The sequence below is a fragment of the Aspergillus stella-maris genome (genome assembly GCF_047715825.1).
Source record: "Aspergillus stella-maris strain CBS 113639 unplaced genomic scaffold BDV14scaffold_58, whole genome shotgun sequence".
Taxonomy (NCBI): Eukaryota; Fungi; Ascomycota; class Eurotiomycetes; order Eurotiales; family Aspergillaceae; genus Aspergillus; species Aspergillus stella-maris.
The window spans coordinates 166,942-184,405 of record NW_027396852.1 but is presented as its reverse complement, the minus strand read 5'-3'; the positions used below and the strand labels follow the sequence as shown (position 1 = coordinate 184,405).

At 49.6% G+C, this 17,464-nt stretch overlaps 8 protein-coding genes across 8 annotated transcripts; 5 read left to right on the top strand and 3 right to left on the bottom strand.

Moving 5' to 3' along the window:
- The first annotated feature begins 149 nt into the window (after positions 1-149).
- On the top strand, positions 150-1,158 carry BDV14DRAFT_179548 (uncharacterized protein). Its single transcript, XM_073769781.1, has 2 exons — positions 150-418; positions 506-1,158. The coding sequence occupies exons 1-2, from the start codon at positions 321-323 to the stop codon at positions 1,146-1,148; spliced, it is 741 nt and encodes a 246-aa protein (XP_073624874.1). The 5' UTR covers positions 150-320; the 3' UTR covers positions 1,149-1,158.
- Positions 1,159-2,937, bottom strand: BDV14DRAFT_179546 (ditrans,polycis-polyprenyl diphosphate synthase). Its single transcript, XM_073769780.1, has 3 exons — positions 2,807-2,937; positions 2,229-2,756; positions 1,159-2,169 (listed from the first exon to the last, which is right to left on the bottom strand). Exons 2-3 carry the CDS (start codon positions 2,716-2,718, stop codon positions 1,589-1,591), a joined length of 1,071 nt encoding a protein of 356 aa, XP_073624873.1. The 5' UTR covers positions 2,719-2,756; positions 2,807-2,937; the 3' UTR covers positions 1,159-1,588.
- A 151-nt stretch (positions 2,938-3,088) lies between these two features.
- Positions 3,089-6,201, top strand: BDV14DRAFT_179544 (exocyst subunit SEC10). The gene is made up of 2 exons (XM_073769779.1): positions 3,089-5,511; positions 5,566-6,201. The coding sequence occupies exons 1-2, from the start codon at positions 3,358-3,360 to the stop codon at positions 6,058-6,060; spliced, it is 2,649 nt and encodes an 882-aa protein (XP_073624872.1). The 5' UTR covers positions 3,089-3,357; the 3' UTR covers positions 6,061-6,201.
- A 292-nt stretch (positions 6,202-6,493) lies between these two features.
- BDV14DRAFT_114293 (uncharacterized protein) lies at positions 6,494-7,984 on the top strand. The gene is made up of 2 exons (XM_073765744.1): positions 6,494-6,781; positions 6,834-7,984. Exon 2 carries the CDS (start codon positions 6,954-6,956, stop codon positions 7,866-7,868), a length of 915 nt encoding a protein of 304 aa, XP_073624871.1. The 5' UTR covers positions 6,494-6,781; positions 6,834-6,953; the 3' UTR covers positions 7,869-7,984.
- A 328-nt stretch (positions 7,985-8,312) lies between these two features.
- BDV14DRAFT_179542 (vacuolar protein sorting/targeting protein 10) lies at positions 8,313-13,704 on the top strand. The gene is made up of 2 exons (XM_073769778.1): positions 8,313-12,310; positions 12,384-13,704. Exons 1-2 carry the CDS (start codon positions 8,643-8,645, stop codon positions 13,021-13,023), a joined length of 4,308 nt encoding a protein of 1,435 aa, XP_073624870.1. The 5' UTR covers positions 8,313-8,642; the 3' UTR covers positions 13,024-13,704.
- Positions 13,229-14,315, bottom strand: BDV14DRAFT_114256 (cytidine deaminase). Its single transcript, XM_073765743.1, has 5 exons — positions 14,149-14,315; positions 13,926-14,059; positions 13,731-13,816; positions 13,548-13,629; positions 13,229-13,448 (listed from the first exon to the last, which is right to left on the bottom strand). The coding sequence occupies exons 1-5, from the start codon at positions 14,222-14,224 to the stop codon at positions 13,407-13,409; spliced, it is 420 nt and encodes a 139-aa protein (XP_073624869.1). The 5' UTR covers positions 14,225-14,315; the 3' UTR covers positions 13,229-13,406.
- On the bottom strand, positions 14,305-16,181 carry amcA (putative mitochondrial ornithine carrier protein AmcA/Ort1). The gene is made up of 2 exons (XM_073769777.1): positions 15,612-16,181; positions 14,305-15,537 (listed from the first exon to the last, which is right to left on the bottom strand). Exons 1-2 carry the CDS (start codon positions 15,720-15,722, stop codon positions 14,665-14,667), a joined length of 984 nt encoding a protein of 327 aa, XP_073624868.1. The 5' UTR covers positions 15,723-16,181; the 3' UTR covers positions 14,305-14,664.
- Position 16,182: 1 nt separating this feature from the next.
- BDV14DRAFT_179537 (CGR1 family protein) lies at positions 16,183-17,037 on the top strand. Its single transcript, XM_073769776.1, has 3 exons — positions 16,183-16,331; positions 16,405-16,550; positions 16,609-17,037. Exons 1-3 carry the CDS (start codon positions 16,274-16,276, stop codon positions 16,747-16,749), a joined length of 345 nt encoding a protein of 114 aa, XP_073624867.1. The 5' UTR covers positions 16,183-16,273; the 3' UTR covers positions 16,750-17,037.
- The last annotated feature ends 427 nt before the right edge of the window (positions 17,038-17,464 follow it).

Here is a 17,464-nt window from a genome sequence, read left to right as displayed (position 1 = left end):
AGCCAGGGGAGCGGCGCTCTAGCTAGTGGGCCCGCAAGTGAGGATGAGGTACAATTGACCAATAGTGGTATGGGGCCTGTGATCCACACCCCGGGGTCCAGCCTCAGTTGGAGACTCGCAGAAGTAAAGTCACTTACAACTCCGTCTTTCTTGACCGGGACCTGTACAAGAGGATAGTACAGGACTACTCGCACACATATTTCTGAACGTGAGACGTTCTTGTCTACGCCTTTCGACCAATAGCTTTCCCCGCGCCATTCCCGTTTGCTCATATATGCTCCCGCCTATGACGATCCCCATTCCCCCTTCCTAGGTCTAAAATGTGGCCTGAACACAGCGAGTCGTTGCTTTCGAGCTCAAGCTTAAAAAAGAGGAAGAGGGAAGCGCCACAGGCAGAAGCTCCACGCTATCTAAATCAGTAAGTACTGCACAGAGATTTGTCATCGGTTCCTCCTTAAACGTGTTGAACCACGATCAAGATTCTGATTGTTTGTCTTTCTATCAGCAGCAGAATAGTACCGCCGCATATTCAGAGCCTTGGCCACGTATTGCATCGAAGCTATACGGGATCACCGGAGCACCCCAACGGACGTCCTCCACACTTACAGTTCTTCAATCGGAAGCGGCGAGCTCTTCCTCAGAAAGGCTATGTTTCGTCTCAATGTTTTGAATCTGCGTTTGCTCCACAGTACCGGGAAGACACACCACAGAATCTATTGATGGCTCATCAAGCCTCTTTCCCCGCCGATGCGACTGTTTCACCAACAGCGGTGGGCCCCAGGACCATAGTACCAGCACAACCGAAAGCCTGCGCTTCACCGTCGTTATTACGCGCCTGCCACATATGCCATCGGAGACCAACTACGAAAGAGCTTTTAGAAGCTTACGCCGACTGTGAATTGTGCGGACAACGGGCTTGTTTTGTTTGTCTGCGCCAATGCGATGCGCCTGGGTGCTGCGGGCCAAATGATCGACAAAATAGACAGTGCTGGGGAAATACACCTGATGGCATAGACTCAAGAGTTTTCCTGAGATTCAATTCGAGGCGGATATGCTCCTACTGTGCAGTGGAAGGGGTTACTGAGGCTGGGGAAGAAGTGGTTCAATGCCTCGTTTGTATAAAGCAGATCTCAGGCACCGCTATATGATGAGTCATGATAATAAATGTATAGTAATATAATATTGGAACATTGATAAACGTGTATCGTCGCGACAGCCATGTGCGAATGCACCACGTACTGCCAAATGCATTCCGATAGAGCAAACAATGTTTGCCGGTACGGAACATCTCTTGCGGTCCTGAGAGAATGGTGCACATTAAAGCGTGCATGCTCGACCGACAGATTATCCGATGTCAGACAAGGAGAAAAGTTGTCTTTTAACCTCTTGCCTCGGGCTGTCATGCTCTACATGTTAATGGCAGAATCACAAATCAATGGCCCGGGTTTTCAACAAGACACAATTAATTTCTCGATCTCTATAGTTCTTGGATTGGTTTGCTCAGTGATTGTGGTTAATGGTACCGTTTGCAAAATTGTTTCGAAAACCGTGTATATCCCTGTATCTACCTCCCAATTCCTCGGGCAAGTCAACGCCCGAATCTCATTTGTGCGCCAGCATAGTGCCAAAGGCCCTTAAGGAACCCATGGTACTCTACACCGTCGGTATAACCTGCCACCCCGTCACTATTGGCACCAGTGCAGTACATCTCGGTAAGGCGAATATGCCATGGCGGATACCCGCTGAGCTTTAAGGATGGCCCAAAGACAAGAAGAAGGTCAGGCTCTGGTTTGATCGGAGTCAGAGCTTGAGGAGCTTCAGTTTGGTCCGGAGCAGAGGCTAGCGTGACTTCTTGGGATGGCTGAGTGGTAATTGTGCTTATCTCTGCATCGACTAGCTCGGTGGTGATGTCTTCCGGGGTCAACTTCCCGTTTTGGGACATCTCTGCCAGCGTCTTCGTTAAGTCAACGAACGTCTCTTGGCCGTCTGTGGCAGATAAAAGGAGCACAATCAAAGAACTTCGCGAAACGTCTCCATCTTGTCGAGTTGTGTAAACAGGGTGATGAGGTGCAAAGAGCCGAAGCGTTGGTTGATGCGAGCTACCGAAGTAGGATGATAGCTTGTTGGTAATGACTTGATGCACGATAGGAATACATGATTTCAGAGAGCCTATGCGACCAATTAATTGTTAGTAAACCAAAGTGCTGCTGTGACTGCGGGGAACCCACCACTCTTCTCGTAGACACTTAATACTGGGATCCCAGCACTAGCAGACCAAGATACAAGCTCAGCGACTTCGTCCATCAAGATGGGCAAGGCATCGTCTTCTTTGCGTAGCGACAATATCACGCTTAGGTGTTCGGGTAAGCGGTCGAGGCCTCTAACATCTTTCCGTATAAGCTCTGGTGTTCGGTGATGATAAAAGATGATCGCCAGAATCCGATCCACAACTGCATGATAGCTCTGAACAAGTCGCACAGCGATACCGAAGAATATGTGGAGGAATGTGTAAGTGACCAGGTGTATTTGCGACTTGATGAAGGTTCGGATAGGCGTTTTTCGGTGAAGCTTTTTGCGTCGCTGCGGTGGCCAACGGGGAAGATCAGATGGGTCTGGAAGGTACGGCTTCACGAGATTCTCCCGGTCAGCAGCCGTAAGCTTGAAGCCTCGAGAGCGGGCATCATCTCGAAATAATTCTCTGTCCCGCTTTGAAACCATGTTGGTGGTGATATATCGAAGTGAAGAGTGCTAGGGGTCAATTCGGAATAAGTTATGACGAAGGAATATGGTGGCGCTAAGTACCTACCAGTCTACCTAGGTACCTACGGAGTGATTAGCCATCGCGACTGTTCCACTTTTTTCTCCGGATCCTCCTCGGCCAAGCTGGTACCTACGGAGTAGTAGTCTGCCTGGATAGTTCCGCAATGTACTCAGCAGTCAGCAGTTTAGCTAAGAACTCTTACTGAGATCTCACCACCATACCTAGTCAGACCATTTCGCAAGCGCTCAGGTGACCTATAGCAGCCACACACGCTCACCACTCTTCAATTTAAGTAGTCAAGTTGATTAACTACCTGCTCTATATGATTACATAATTCACGCTTCGCGGCCGACGTCTGCCCGCTGGTGATCTCCGGCTGCAGTGTCCTGTATCCTTCACTGTACGCAGTGCCGCAGTCCTGCGACCTTTTCTCCTGGTTCATCTACAGAGCACAATCGGTTTGGCTTGGGCGTCAGCAGCTTGACGACATCCCTCTCTCTATCCAATACCACGCGGGCCAATCGTACTCGAAACAGCTCGCTCCTCGAAGCCCTCATGCCGCAAGTTGCTGCGCTTGGTTCTGGGTCAATGTGACTATGTCTTCTCCCGCGAATGCCGCTTCTCGGTCGGTCTTTCCGAAAGGCCCTAGCTTCACTCTGGAAGATTTCTCGAGCCGCGATTATATCGTCAAGGAGTTCATCGAAGCTCTGTCGGATACCGCAACATCGAATCGTCGCTCTACCCTAGGCCCCGCTACTGGCAATCAACCTTTCGATCCCAAGCCTCTTATTCGGACATTCGAAAATGCTCAACGGCGTCTGGGTGATCTCTCGGGTGATCTGGAAATAAAGGAAAATGAGCTCTCGGCTGCTGTTCGTCGGGCTGAGGCCCAACATTCCCAAAATTTGAACACTCTGGGTAAGAAGTTGAAACAAGCTATTGAGTCATTTCAACAGCTGGACACATCGCTTCACAGTACTGGCCGCCCCGGGGGCGATCTGGCTGGGGCGACTGGTAATATGGCTGTGGAGACAGGAAGGAAGCTTGAAGAACTAGATCGGCAGAGACGGCGAGCACTTGATGCACATTTTCTTCTGGAATGCTGGGATGGTGTGAGTAATAGAGGAGAGATTACGCTACTAGAGAATCTCAGAAGATCTGGGTCCGGCGAAGCGAAAGTGCGGTCTGCGCATATTGCTCGACAGCTACTCCGAATCAGTCAAAGACTTGACCCCAAGAGCTGGAACGAGTCGGGCCATGGGAGCAGTGAGTCATACAAGAACGGCAATGCGGCGCCTCATGGTACAGATGGGTCCAATGGATTCCGATGCAGTACGCGCGAGATCATTGAAAAGTTTTCAGAGACGCTTGAGAAAGATCTCCTAAAACAGTTTGACGATTTCTATCGCAAGGCTAATTTCGAAGGCATGAAGGATTGTGCCACTGTACTGCAGGATTTCAATGGTGGAGCAAGTGTAGTGGCCCTGTTCGTCAACCAACACCAATTTTTCATCGATCGGAGCCAGCTGGTCACAGAAGAGGTTGGCGGAGACCCTGAAACATGGGACAGACTCGCAGATCCAGATGCGGAGCCTTCGGGAGTTGAACCGAGCCTTCAGTCATTAATTGAAGAAGTCAGGGTTGTGGTACAGGAAGAGTCAGCTATCATCAAGCGAGCCTTTCCCAATTACGAACAGGTTCTTGGAAAATTTCTACAGCGAGTATTCCAGCAATCTATACAACAAAGACTTGAAATGGTTCTGGAGAAGGCGAACAATGTTTCTTCGCTAGCTTTTCTTCGATCACTGCAAAGTTCTCGCAGCTCCATCAGCACGTTGGTCGATGAGTTGAAGGCACACGGGTTGACTGAAAATCCAGAGACCATATCCTCGCAAACCTCACTTATTCTTGATCAACAACTAGAGGACCTATTCGTGCCTTATTTCGTTGGGTCCTCGTATATCGAGAGAGAAAAGAGGACGCTCGAGGAGCTTTTTACTTCCTTGCTCTTCAAATTTACCACCTTTCATAGCCGCCGGAAGAAAGCTACGACGACTTTCATGGCCTCGCTGTCAAAGTCAGGCAACGAGCTCCTTACATCCGCTCGAGAAGCCTACATAAACCGTTTAGAATCTTCTGAATTTTCACATACACAGAAGCGGGTTCTTATTCAAGTTGCAGGCTTAAAAGAATCCAACGACCTCGCAGGGAACGATATCAAGTTCACCGAGGACGACGGACAACCCAGCGTATCCTACGCCAAGCGGATGCTCAAATGGCTCGCTGAAGCCGTTGGTAGAGGCCTGGAGCTCAGCATGAATAACGAGACTGCAAAGGATATGTTTACACTCTTGAACCTTCTGCTATCCATAATGGGAGAAGGATATCTCGAAGTCTGCCTCGATGCCGCTCTCGAAGGAGCAACAGCTCAAGAATCCGGAAAAGTCGAGCCTGATTTCGCTTACCTCTCAGCAGTTCGTGACTCGATCAGCATCGCTAATTTGATGGTTATGTGTATCAACACGTTACTCATTCCTCTGGCAACAAGCAGCGTTACCGTTCGGCGCGAGATGGAAAAGAAAACCAATCTGGCCACTGTCCGGATAGAAGAAAAGATAAATACTATTGAGCAGAAGGTGATAGACATCACACTGCTGTGGGCGAACAAAATATTGTCAGGGCAGAAGAAAAATGATTTCCGGCCGAAGGAGGGTGATAGTACAGCTTGGTTAGAGAAACTGCAAACACCGGTTCGTTCCCTCTGTCCCACGATTACCCAGCTAGGCACGCTAACCAGAAATAAGACATGTGCATCGCTGTGTGCCTTTCTGTCGCGTATGCAAAGCATCGCTGTGAAATCGCTGCCAGCCAGCGGCACTAACTTGCGTCAACTGCTGACTGAAGTTGCCATTGGAGTTCGCACGCTCCTACTCGAGCATTTCAAGCGGTTCATCGTTAACGGCCCCGGTGGTCTTATGATCACAAAGGACATGACGCAGTATGCTAATTTGCTTAAATCATGGGACATTGATGACCAAGTGAAGACCGCGAGTGGGATGCTGGACGTCCTACTTGAAGTTGGCAGTCTTTTCGTTGTCGGGCCTGAGGCGCTTCGGGAAAGAATCCGGGGCCCTGGCGCGTCTGCCAACGCGAGGTCAGGCAACCCCGTACGAGGACCTGGGGGGACTGCCGCTGGAGCTGGACTTAGTACGCAGGATGTCAGAGCGTATGTGTCGCGCAGGGAGGACTCCAATACAGCCGCGATGCAGCAAATGCTTAATAGTAGTAATGTTCTATGAAGTTCGGACCGATAGAAAATGATACAACAATGAGACCTTGTTCACTCCGTTACATAATCTGATGTAAGCTGGCAAGTCATGGGCAGGCAGTAACTGACAAGGTACATTGACCGGGCAGAAATGTAGATAGGCAAAGCGAGAGGACGACCCCGAAGAGCCAATAGTACCTTGGACTACAGAGTAGGTACCTATCTATGTAAGGTGATGTTCACCCTCTAGCCTTCTGCACAGTCCACGCTGCAAGTGCACAGTCCATGCTCTCAATAATGAACCTGGAGATGTGTGGATCTCCAGCCCGCTTGCTCGATTCTCAAGCGGTGATTTGCGGGCGGCTTGCCACCATCCCTGAGCTACTGCGCTTGAGCTCCAGACTATCATGCATAGCGTGAGTTGGCAACACCACGACTTCTCCACAATTGCCAGTTGCTTTCAGAGACAAACTCGGACGACCATTCACAGCCATGCCCGTTGCAACAAGGCTTCCCCCCCCCCTTTCGCACTTTCTCGAAGCTTTAAGAGCTGACGCGTGCCTTGGCGCGAGAATTCGGTCATTGAAGCATGTGTTAGATTGATTCTCAGTCGTGAGAGTTACCCAATCTACCTCGCCTCCTCTGCTTCCCTACTACACCCCACTCTTGGATCATTATCAGACTTCTTTCGGCACTCAGACTCTTCTCTGGGACCTCTAGAGAGGAATCTGCCTGTTGCAGTGTCACCGAAAGCAAGCAATGCTGCCGCTATCCCTGAGCTGAGCTGACATTCGCCGTGCCCAGCTGAATCTCGCTGCCAAAGTCTCTTCGCTTGTATTTCAGTCTGAGAACATAGCTCTAGAGATACGGCAGTGCCGATTTGCGTTGTTGTGTGCCGGCCAGCACTGTCAGCCCAACATCACCATGGAAGACTCATTCTATCATAGTTTTCGGTGGCTTGACGAGGACACAGATATTGACTTGAGCCTGAGCGACTACCAGCAACAGGCGACAAACGCACGGCCAAGCTTGCCGCAACGAAGAAGGCAGTCGTTTCGGAGAACGTTATCATTCAACTCTGCCAATTTAACTCGGAAATCAGTGTCTCACGGGAAGGCTTCAGCCGCTAGCCCGTCTGCTGACTCCCAATCTGTTCTTTCCTACATCGTCAGCAAACGCTCTCCTGTCTCTCGGCCAGCGAGCATGAACAAGCCTCACCACACGTCTCGAGCCTCGACATCTAGCATTGATCCTTCAGCGCAGTATTATGACGACCCGGAAGCTCGTCTCAAACTCCGGGTATTTCTTGCTTCTCCGCAAAAGTTCGATGAGGCGATTCAGTTCGGCTTCCCGGCCGCGAATGGAGACAAAGATCACGCATTGGAAATGGTCCGGCCCTGTCCCCATCTTCAGCTACGAGAATTCAAGGGCACATTCTTGGATGATGGTGATGGTGATGACGACCATGGTTGGGGTTCAACTTGTGGCACCAGAGAGGGCCAGTACTCGAACACTTCTCGGCTCTCCTACATCACGGAAAATCCTCGGATATCACATGACCTCGCCTGCGTCGATAGCAAGAGGCAGTCATGGGTGCCATTGTCAGAGAGAAGTTTAAAGCGCACTCCCAGTACACGCGAAATGACGCTCAAAATGACCCTGACAAGGCCGGACCTCCGAACAGACGGTGGCCTTACCCCCACCATCGCGACAGATGCTACACAACCACAACCCCACCTTCATCAAGCCCATGAAGACCTTGGTTTCTGGGAGCAAGAAACGGAAAAGCCGAATTCAATAAGCAGAATGTGGCGCAAATTTCGTAGAAGGAAGGGTTGATTTGTGATATGCCATTGATTCGAGATATTTTGAGCGTTTGGGTTGTGTGGGCGCAGCTATATATTTTTATACCCTCTTGTTTGTATAGGTTAAAAGTCCTGAAAAAGGTTGTATTGTTTGATTTCATGCAAAAGAACCGGGGATATGATCATGGTTGTTGAATAGCCTCGGGTCTGCTTCTGAGAAAGGTAAAACGATATACAGGTAAGCTGCCCCCCATTTGGTGAATTTGTCATTCATGGAAAGCTCGATGGGAACATTCGGCGTAGATACCCAAGACTCCCGTCAGAGAGTGGAAGTAGTACTTTGGTAGGACGGGAGTCGCCGAGGTTGACTCGAGTTGCAGCCATTGATTCGTCGAGATAAGCAGGCAGAACCCGCACGTGACCGTGGAGCTCTCAAGGCCACCTTGAGATGGCATAATCAATGCCAGTGCTCATTCACAGTTCTGTCATGAAGTTTCCTGGGATTCTTCATCCAGTGAAACGAAATCCAATCCTATCGAATTGGTTTGTTGTATGCTGATTATCATCTGGGTATACTATTCAATTCCTTAGCCCAGTTACGTGTCTCCGTTGCGAGGCACTACCTTGCTGAATCCGTCGGCCTTTAATCACCTTGCCCCTTTGATGTCTTTGATGGTTGACGGTCATGATACTCCGATGGATTCAGCTCTTGAGCTGCCTTATTCTGGCGCTCTTGTTGCCACCGAGTCTCGCCAAAAAAGCGAAACCCGACGTCAGCGCTTACACGTTACATGACAAGCCGTATTACATGTTCTACTTCGAGAATTCGGATACACTTTTACTGAGCTTAGAAGATGGAAAGCTTCTGCGCTCATTCGATGCTGGCGAGAAGTGGGAGGCGATCGAGGACGAGGGTATGAAACATGGAGTCACTTCCATCCACCAGCATCCTTTCGACGAAAATAAGGCCTATGCGCTGGGCGAAGACGGAAGGCATTGGTATACAACGGACAAAGCGAAGACCTGGAAGTCATTCAAGGTCCCCCATACCGCGCACTATAAAAGTCCACAGTCTGGTCCCTTTGCCTTCCATGGACGGGATTCCGCCAAAGTCATCTTCGAAACGAAACCGTGCGCGTCATGCGCGTTACGATCATATTACACAACCGATAACTTCGAGACTATAAACGTGCTTACCGAAAGCGCGGTGGGGTGTTATTGGGCGGTGGGAGATCCTCAATTTGCGAAAGATTCGGAGACTCCAAAAAGTATTGAGAAGCGCACCGTGTGCGTGGTTCCTGGCTTGAAAGGGTCATCAAGATTCGCTTTTCGACTGGTGTATTCCGACGACTACTTTGACAGTCAGGGGGTCGAAGCTAAGTTGCAGGATGGTCGTCCAGTATCCGGTGTTACCAGCATTGCCCAGGTCAAGCGCTTTATCGTCGCGGCAGTTGAATCACAAGGGACCACTGAGCATGCCTTATATGTGACTGTGGACACCGAAAGCTGGCATCGAGCCGAATTTGGTGATCATAGATTAGAGGAGGACGCTTACACAGTTCTAGAAAGCACGAACTATAGTCTCCAAGTCGACGTCTTAACGGACCCTTTCAGCGGCATGGGTGTGCTTTTCACATCCGATTCCAATGGCGCATATTTTACTCGCAATATTGAGAATACGAACCGAGGTCCACGGGGCTACGTTGACTTTGAGAAGCTCGCCGCAATTCAAGGGATAGTGTTGGTCAACACCGTGAAAAATCCCAAGGAAGCCGGAATCACTTCTCCAAAAGAAGTTGTCAGCAAAATAAGTTTTGATGATGGAAGGACCTTTCAATCACTAAAAGTTGAAGGGGAAACCCTTCATCTACACTCAGTGAACTCGGACACAAACCTCGGACGGGTTTTCTCAAGCCCTGCCCCTGGCTTGGTGATGGGAGTCGGAAACACTGGGGATCATCTCGGCGACTACGCAGATGGCAACCTTTATTCTTCAGATGACGCGGGACGCACTTGGCGCCGTGCTCTCGAAGGTCCGCATAAGTATGAGTTTGGTGATCAGGGCGCGGTTTTGCTGGCGATCAGCGACGAAGCGAAGGTCAAGAAGGTCAAATACTCTCTTGACCACGGCAAAGAATGGAACTCGGTAGATCTTCCACATGAACTCGACACTGAAATATATGGGACAACAGTGACTACGACACCTGATTCAACTAGCTTGAAATTCATACTTGTCGGTCACTCAAAGGAAAACTTTCTCGTCTATTCAATCGACTTCAATGGCTTGCACGAGCGAAGATGTGAGGAGGACGATTTCGACAATCATTGGCCTGCTCGCTTGGATGAAAATGGCGACCCGGATTGCTTGATGGGCCATAAGCAATTTTTCCGACGAAGGAAGGCCAATGCTGACTGCTTCGTTGCCAACGCTTTCAACAGTTCAATGGCCAAATTCGAACCATGCAAATGTACCGCTGAAGACTTTGAGTGCCAATTTGGACGAACTGAAGATGGCAAAGATTGTCTCCCATCGAGGTCAATGACGCCTCCAGAGGGAAGCTGTACGAATCCAGCAGATACGTTCATGGGCCCGTCAAGTTGGAGATTGATTCCCGGCGATGTTTGTAATCGCGAAGGCGGACTGAATCTTGACAAGGATGTCGAGCTACCGTGCAAAAACACCACTGGTGGGCCGAAAAGCAAGGAAATTGTGTCTACCCAGACATCCTTCCCATCAGACATGTTTGCCTATTATTATCTGGAGCGTCAGGTCTCGAATGTCGGCGAAGACGAGACGATTATGATGCTCAGTAGCGACCATGAACTATTCGTATCTCATGACCATGGCAAAAATTGGCGACAAGAGCTGAAAGACACTAAGATCACGGGCATAGTTCGCCATTTTCACAACAGTGATACGGCCTATATCCTCACCAATAGCGAGGAGGGATATTACACCATTGACCGAGGCGAAACCTTTAGGCTTTTTAAAGCCAGAACACCTCCGAGCCACGAAAATGTGCCCATCTTGAGATTCCATCCGTCCAAGAGAGACTGGCTGATTTGGATAGGCGCAGAGTGCAACTCAGGTAGCTGCCACTCTAACGCCTACTTTAGCGACGACCGGGGAGACACCTGGAAGCTCATGCTACGCTCCGCTAAGAAATGTGAATTCGAGTACCGAGAAAATCGACCGGAAAGCGAGCGTCTCATTTTCTGCGAGCAATATGAGAACGAGAATGAGAATAATCGTCTGCAACTTAGATATACGACAGACGAGAGCTTTTCGGAGTGGCACACTGCCGATCCAGACATTGTGGATTATGTCACCAGATCGGAGTACATAATCCTCGCCTCGCACAACTCGGAAAACCAAGCTTTGAAGGCCCGAGTTAGCGTTGATGGCGTGACGTTTGCAGACCTCAAGTTCCCTCCCAATATCATTCCAGACCAGAACCTCTACACTGTGCTTGACAGCACTGAGCATGCCATCTTTTTATATGTTCAAACCGGCAACATAACAGGTGCAGAATACGGCTCGATTGTTAAGAGCAATAGCAACGGCACGACCTATGTTCTGAGTCTGGATGCTGTGAACCAGGATGTTAGGGGCTATGTTGATTTTGAGAGGATGCAGGCGCTGGAGGGAGTCATTGTGGCGAACATTGTCAGCAATGTCGACGAGCTGTCGGGCGGAACGCCCAAGAAACTCAGAACAATGATCACTCACAATGACGGCGGAGAATGGTCACTTTTGGCGCCACCTGCTCAAGATGCCGAAGGCAATAAATTCTCCTGTTCCGTTACCCAAGGCGAAGGCAAAGAGAATTGCGCACTTCACCTTCATGGATATACCGAGCGCGCAGATCCGAGAGATACATATTCTTCGGGCTCTGCCATCGGCTTGATGATGGGCGTGGGTAATGTGGGAGATCAGCTATCCAGCAATGAGGAAGCTGATACTTTCATGACCCGGAATGGTGGAATCTCTTGGGAGGCCGTAAAGAAAGGTAGATACATGTGGGAGTATGGCGACTCGGGCTCTGTCATTGTCATTGTACCTGAAAGAAAAGCTACCAAGGTCCTTCACTACAGCACTGATGAGGGCTCCACATGGCAAGACTACAATTTCTCAGAGGATGAATTGGAGTTGTCTGACATCTCTACTGTTCCTTCTGATACTTCCCGGAGTTTCATTCTGTGGGGCTCTGCCAAGTCCGGCGAGCTTGTTTCCATCAATGTGGACTTCAGCGGTATTTACGACAGAGACTGCGAGTTCGATAAGCAGGGAGAAGTAAGTGATGATTACGAGCTTTGGGAACCGCAGCATCCTTTCCAGGATGATAATTGTCTGTTCGGCCACGTTGAACAGTACCGTCGCAAGAAAATCTCAGCTCAATGTTGGAATAATTGGCGCGGACCTCATCTGCATAGCATTGGGAGGAACTGTACTTGCACGACAGCTGATTATGAGTGGTGAGTGAACCTGGATCGCTTCCTTTCTTCTGTTCATTGAGGTATATCTTCGGAAAGTGCTAACCCTGGAAAGTGACTATAATTATGAACGCCAAACTGACGGCACTTGTGCACTCGTTCCTGGGCTTGGACCACAAGACCCGGCGGGCTTTTGTAAAGCTCACCCCGAAGAAGTTGAATTCTGGGAAGTTACTGGATACCGACGTATTCCTCAAACGACATGTGAGGGCGGCAAGAACTTGGATCACCGCGTGTCACACGCTTGTCCTGGCAAGGAAGAAGAGTTTGATAAGAAACACGGCATCAGTGGCACAGGGCTTTTCTTCGCCATTGTCACACCGATTGCTGTGGCGAGCGCTATTGGGTATTATATTTATTCGAGATGGGATGGGAAGTTTGGGCAGATTCGGTTGGGAGAATCTGGTTTCGAATCCCAAGGCCTGCTGTCTCGCGACTCTATGCTGGTCAAAATTCCAATTACCGTCATAGCCGGTGTGGTGGCAGTCGCAAAAACACTTCCACTGTTGGCTGTGAGCCTCTGGCGCAGTGCGAGTGGCTATGTGCGCGTTGGGCGTAGCAGGGGCTATCCCCGCCCCTACGCTTCGAGAGCTTCTTTCGCCGCCCGCCGAGGGGATTACGGCAACATCGTCGACGATGAAGACGAGTTGCTCGGGGTCGAAGACGTGGATGGAGACGAAGACGACGAGGTATAGTCGTTCTCCCGTCTCTTGGTATTCCATTTTCCCGTCTTGCGGATCTATGTGCCACGATGTAAGATTACGAGCGCAGCGTTCTGGATAATGTGCTTTTTGAAATCAGCCGGTTAGATCAATTTGAGGGGTTTCCATTTCCAATACCGATTTCCGCTATACTATTTGGTTTCTGTTGTGATAGTTTAGGAATATGTTTAACATGGTTTCCAAGCTTTTGATTCATATACGTGCACTCAATTACATGTAGATAATCTGTCTTCATTCTTCACGAAAGGAAAAAAAATCCACTCGGCCCGAAAAAAGACAACATAGACGTCTTATGTGCATCGCTGCAGCCAGGTCATCCAACCGAATCCACGATTGCACTAGCACGCATACACATCTCAATGTTCAAAGTCGTCAGGGCCAAAAGAGTTCGGGAGTAGCTGTACCAGTTAGTCAAGTCAGCACGCGCCTACAGACCATTCCAGCCAGGGGGAAACTGGGAACCGAAGAACTGTCTCGATTTCGGAGAAGATACGAACCTCGCCCATCGTAATGACCTTGCATTTCATGTCTTTGTCGTACATGTAGATGGGAAACAAACGAGACGTAAATTCGCTCATGCTGGGGATAAGTTAGCTTATAATAGCGAACTTTAGGCATGTCGCCTATCCTCCAGCAGCAACCGCAAAAGCGAAGGGGCTAGGATAATCAGAAAAACGTACAATTGCCTGCACATCCCACAAGGCGACGCAGGAGGCGTGATATCCGTGGCGACGGCAATCGCCTTGAACTGGCGTTGTCCGGCTACCTACACAGAGCGCAGAGAACAAGGTTAGATCGCCAGGTCCAGACTAGAGACACGATATCTTGCGGAATGCGACAATTCCTCAAGAGCCCAAAGGCCGAAAACAACGCACAACAGCCGTCCCAAACGCCACACGCTCAGCACATGTGCCGACAGGATATGAGGCATTTTCAACATTCGCGCCAGTGAAGTACTCGCCCGACTCGGTGAGAAGAGCCGCACCGACTCGAAATTTCGAATAGGGGCCTAATTAATGGTCAGTCAATTATGTATTACCACTGGGTTGTTTGGAACAGTATGAGATTGTGGATTGAGAGAGGTGCTCAGGTGCTTACAGTAAGCTGCTGCTTTGGCGGCATTAGCCTTTGAGGAGAGGATCTCTAGTTCTTGGGCGGTCAGGGTGGAAGACATATTGTTCAATATGAGCTATAGGAAGTATCGGAGAGCCAGACAGGGACCTTGGGGATGGGCTGAGCAGAGGTTTATTCTTATGTGCGGAGCTGCAGTGCTATTGACGTTGCATTGCACCTTATCTACCCCACCACCGCCGTCTGTTATCACCACCATATAGTGCTCGAGCCCTGTTCTAGGAAGAGATACAATCAGATAGGGGGGGGCGGGGGGGGGGGAATAGCAGATAGAAATATAAAGAGTAAAGAAATCTTCTCCTCTATACTATATAAGCTTTTATCCGAGGCGCCAATGCCAGATTGGTTTCGACATGCGCAATATAAACAAAAAAATCTGAAATCTAACCAACAGATAGGTATCGTCAACGCAAGGAGAACAAAGAACATATGGGAAAACGAGAGACAGAAAGAGATCTAACCATGCGAAGATGGTTCGCTTCATCAAAAATAACTCCGTAGACCCTCGAATACTGTAAAAATAAAAGCCGAGCTGGGTGCAGACCGCGCGCAGGTGATACCACATCCCCGATATAGGCCTCTTATTCCTTGCTGGTTCCACACAGCTCTAGCAGCACTTCCGAAAGTTTGTCGCTTGGTGAGAGATGTGTTGTTAATGTCCTCTGTTTGCAGCCGTGACTTGATTGTGTCGGCAGGGTAAAAAAGGAAATTGTAGCTGATTCCTGCCGCTGCTCCGGCAAGCATTTGTTGATATAAAGGAAGAGCTGCTGTCTCTGCCTCAAGTGGTTCCAAAGTTGACGGTGACTTTTGAGAATTTCGGAATAGTGCGCAAACCCCCTCGTACCCGCCAAACCAGGCAGCACCCCCGCCTGTTTCGCGAATAAGTGTGCCCAATTGACCACGCCAAAATCCCAAAATGCCATCCTGGTGAAACACAGATACTATGAGCTTGAGAGGCCCCGGGGCACGAACACCAGGGGTTTCCGAAGGCACCTGCATCTTGCACTTGATGAGCTCGATTGGCGTCAGAGCGAGGGATGTGATTGAACCGGACGCAGCTCCGCAGAAAACCAAGGCATTCAACGGCAGAGGCTCCATTGGGGAATAGTACGTGGACCGAAGTATGTCTTGAACTACGCGGTAGCTGAAGAACAAGCAACTGTTTTCCACGGCAGCACCCGCCATTGGTGCACTGATGCCTCGATACAGCCCCCGAAAACCTTCCGCCTGAAATGATTGGCGGAAGCAGTCCAGTGGCCCATTGTAACGGAGAGGAAGGTGATCTGGTTGCGATTGAAGCCGTACTTTGACTGTATCGAAGGGGTATTCAATGACTTTGCCTATCATCCCGGCAACCTGTTTGAATACCGATTAGAGACAGAACAGACAGAGGCAGATCGCATGTATAGGACGGGGGTTGAGTAACTCACAGATCCAAAGACAATGTCCTTGAAGGCCTCGAGGCCTTGATTAGGAGGAAGTTCAGGCAGCTCCATCGAGATATCATTGTGTAGTGTCAACGCATTTTCAGTAGCCGCCATAGAGGTGAACGATGGGCCTCAGAACCCGAGCGAATGAACAGGAAGAGAGATGGGGGAGAGAAGAGGAACCGCAGGATTTCATGAGGATAGCATTGTAGAAAAGGAGAATGAAAGGACAATTAAGAGAAAGTTGGTGGTGAGGGGCGGTGTACCGACGAGGGGTTTGGCGTTGTCCAATCCACGCGTGGTACCTGGGAAAGCTCAAAGACCAAGGAGCATCGCTTGCAAGCTGCAGGCCAGAAAGCCGAGACGCGGGATATTTCGTAGACAGTGGGGGTGCAGTTAGCAGGTGGTTCGTTGCGGGTTTGCGACAATTCTTTTCAGCAAAGGAACCCGACAATCGTCGAGGAAGAGTCATCGTTTGGGCGCCAGTGTGGGACCGGGTCACCACTTCCGCCGAGATCCGTTTATCTGATCGGGCTAAGATAACTTTTCCCTCAATTTTCATTCCGCCAAGCCAGAACGCCGCACCCTTTCGCCTGGGCCTCGATCTTTACTTGAGTGCGTCTCTTTTCTCATCAACCCGCGTCCTCGTGCGAGTGTCTGTCGCCATGTCGTCCGAAGCCTCAGCATCATCCACCACTGAGGTGAAATCCATCCGCAAGAACGGTAGGTGCTTATGACCCCCACTTGATGCTTCCGTTTTTCTCCTAGCTAATTGTTCACTGTTTCGGACCCGCAGGGAAAAACTGGCATAGCAACAAAAAGCCCTTCCGGCCTAATGGTGGGCTGACTTCATATTCGAAAAGGGTGGAGGCACGCAAACAGCATGAGGCCATCAAGGAACACGAGAAGGAACTGAGGGAAGAAAAAGAGGCTGAAAGACAGGTAAGGTCGTTGTGTTTTTTTGCGGTATCTGCAGAGCCTAAGTAGTTCGTTCTTTTAGGCGCACATCCAGAGAATCAAGGAGCGCAGAGCGGCAAAGGAAGAGAAAGAAAGATATGAGAAGATGGCCGAGAAGATGCATCGCAAACGAGTCGAACGATTGAAGCGAAGAGAAAAGCGAAACAAGCTGCTTAGCTCATAAAAGTCGCGGAAGTTCTTCATGGCACGATTCATTGTTGATAAACCGTGCTTGGGCAACGGTCTGTATATGCATATGTCTCCGTTTGGGGTGACGGTCGAGGCAACGGGAACCACATAATTACCACATATTCGGTGTTCGAGGTGTTAGGCTTTCATGGCTCCAGGGACTCAAGGTTTCTTGTTTATACACATTTGAATGCAAAAAATTTCTGTCATTAGCCGTGCCTCTGAGAATGACCTTGTCATGTCTTCACATTAGTGCTTCGTGAAAACAATCCAGGGCCCCCACGCTTTACCAGCGAGCAGAGCTCGAATCGCCAAGCAAGAGTCATGGCGTTACAAGGTTTCGTAGGCCCGTGGAATCTAGATGTCTCCTACTTGAAAGACTGGATTCTATGAGTCTCAGGTTTAACCTAATGGCCTTGTTGGCGTGGGGGATAGTCGATCTATGCTGGATTCTAAGTAGAATCCCGAGGTGGTCGGAAAGCCTTCACCCACGAAAACTGCACGGAGTAGTAAACTAATACTTGATAGAGTGCTTTTTGATCCTTTGCAAGATTGAGTAGGTCTAATATTGATGTTTTAAACTTATTGAGCGCTGTGGTTGAAGGATTTGATGCCTTGCATTCCGCTTCTATTTCTGGCCATTGGCTGTCGATCCGGAGAGTTTCTGCAGGGCTAGTTACGTAGTGCTTACCCTGATCTTTTGATCTGAA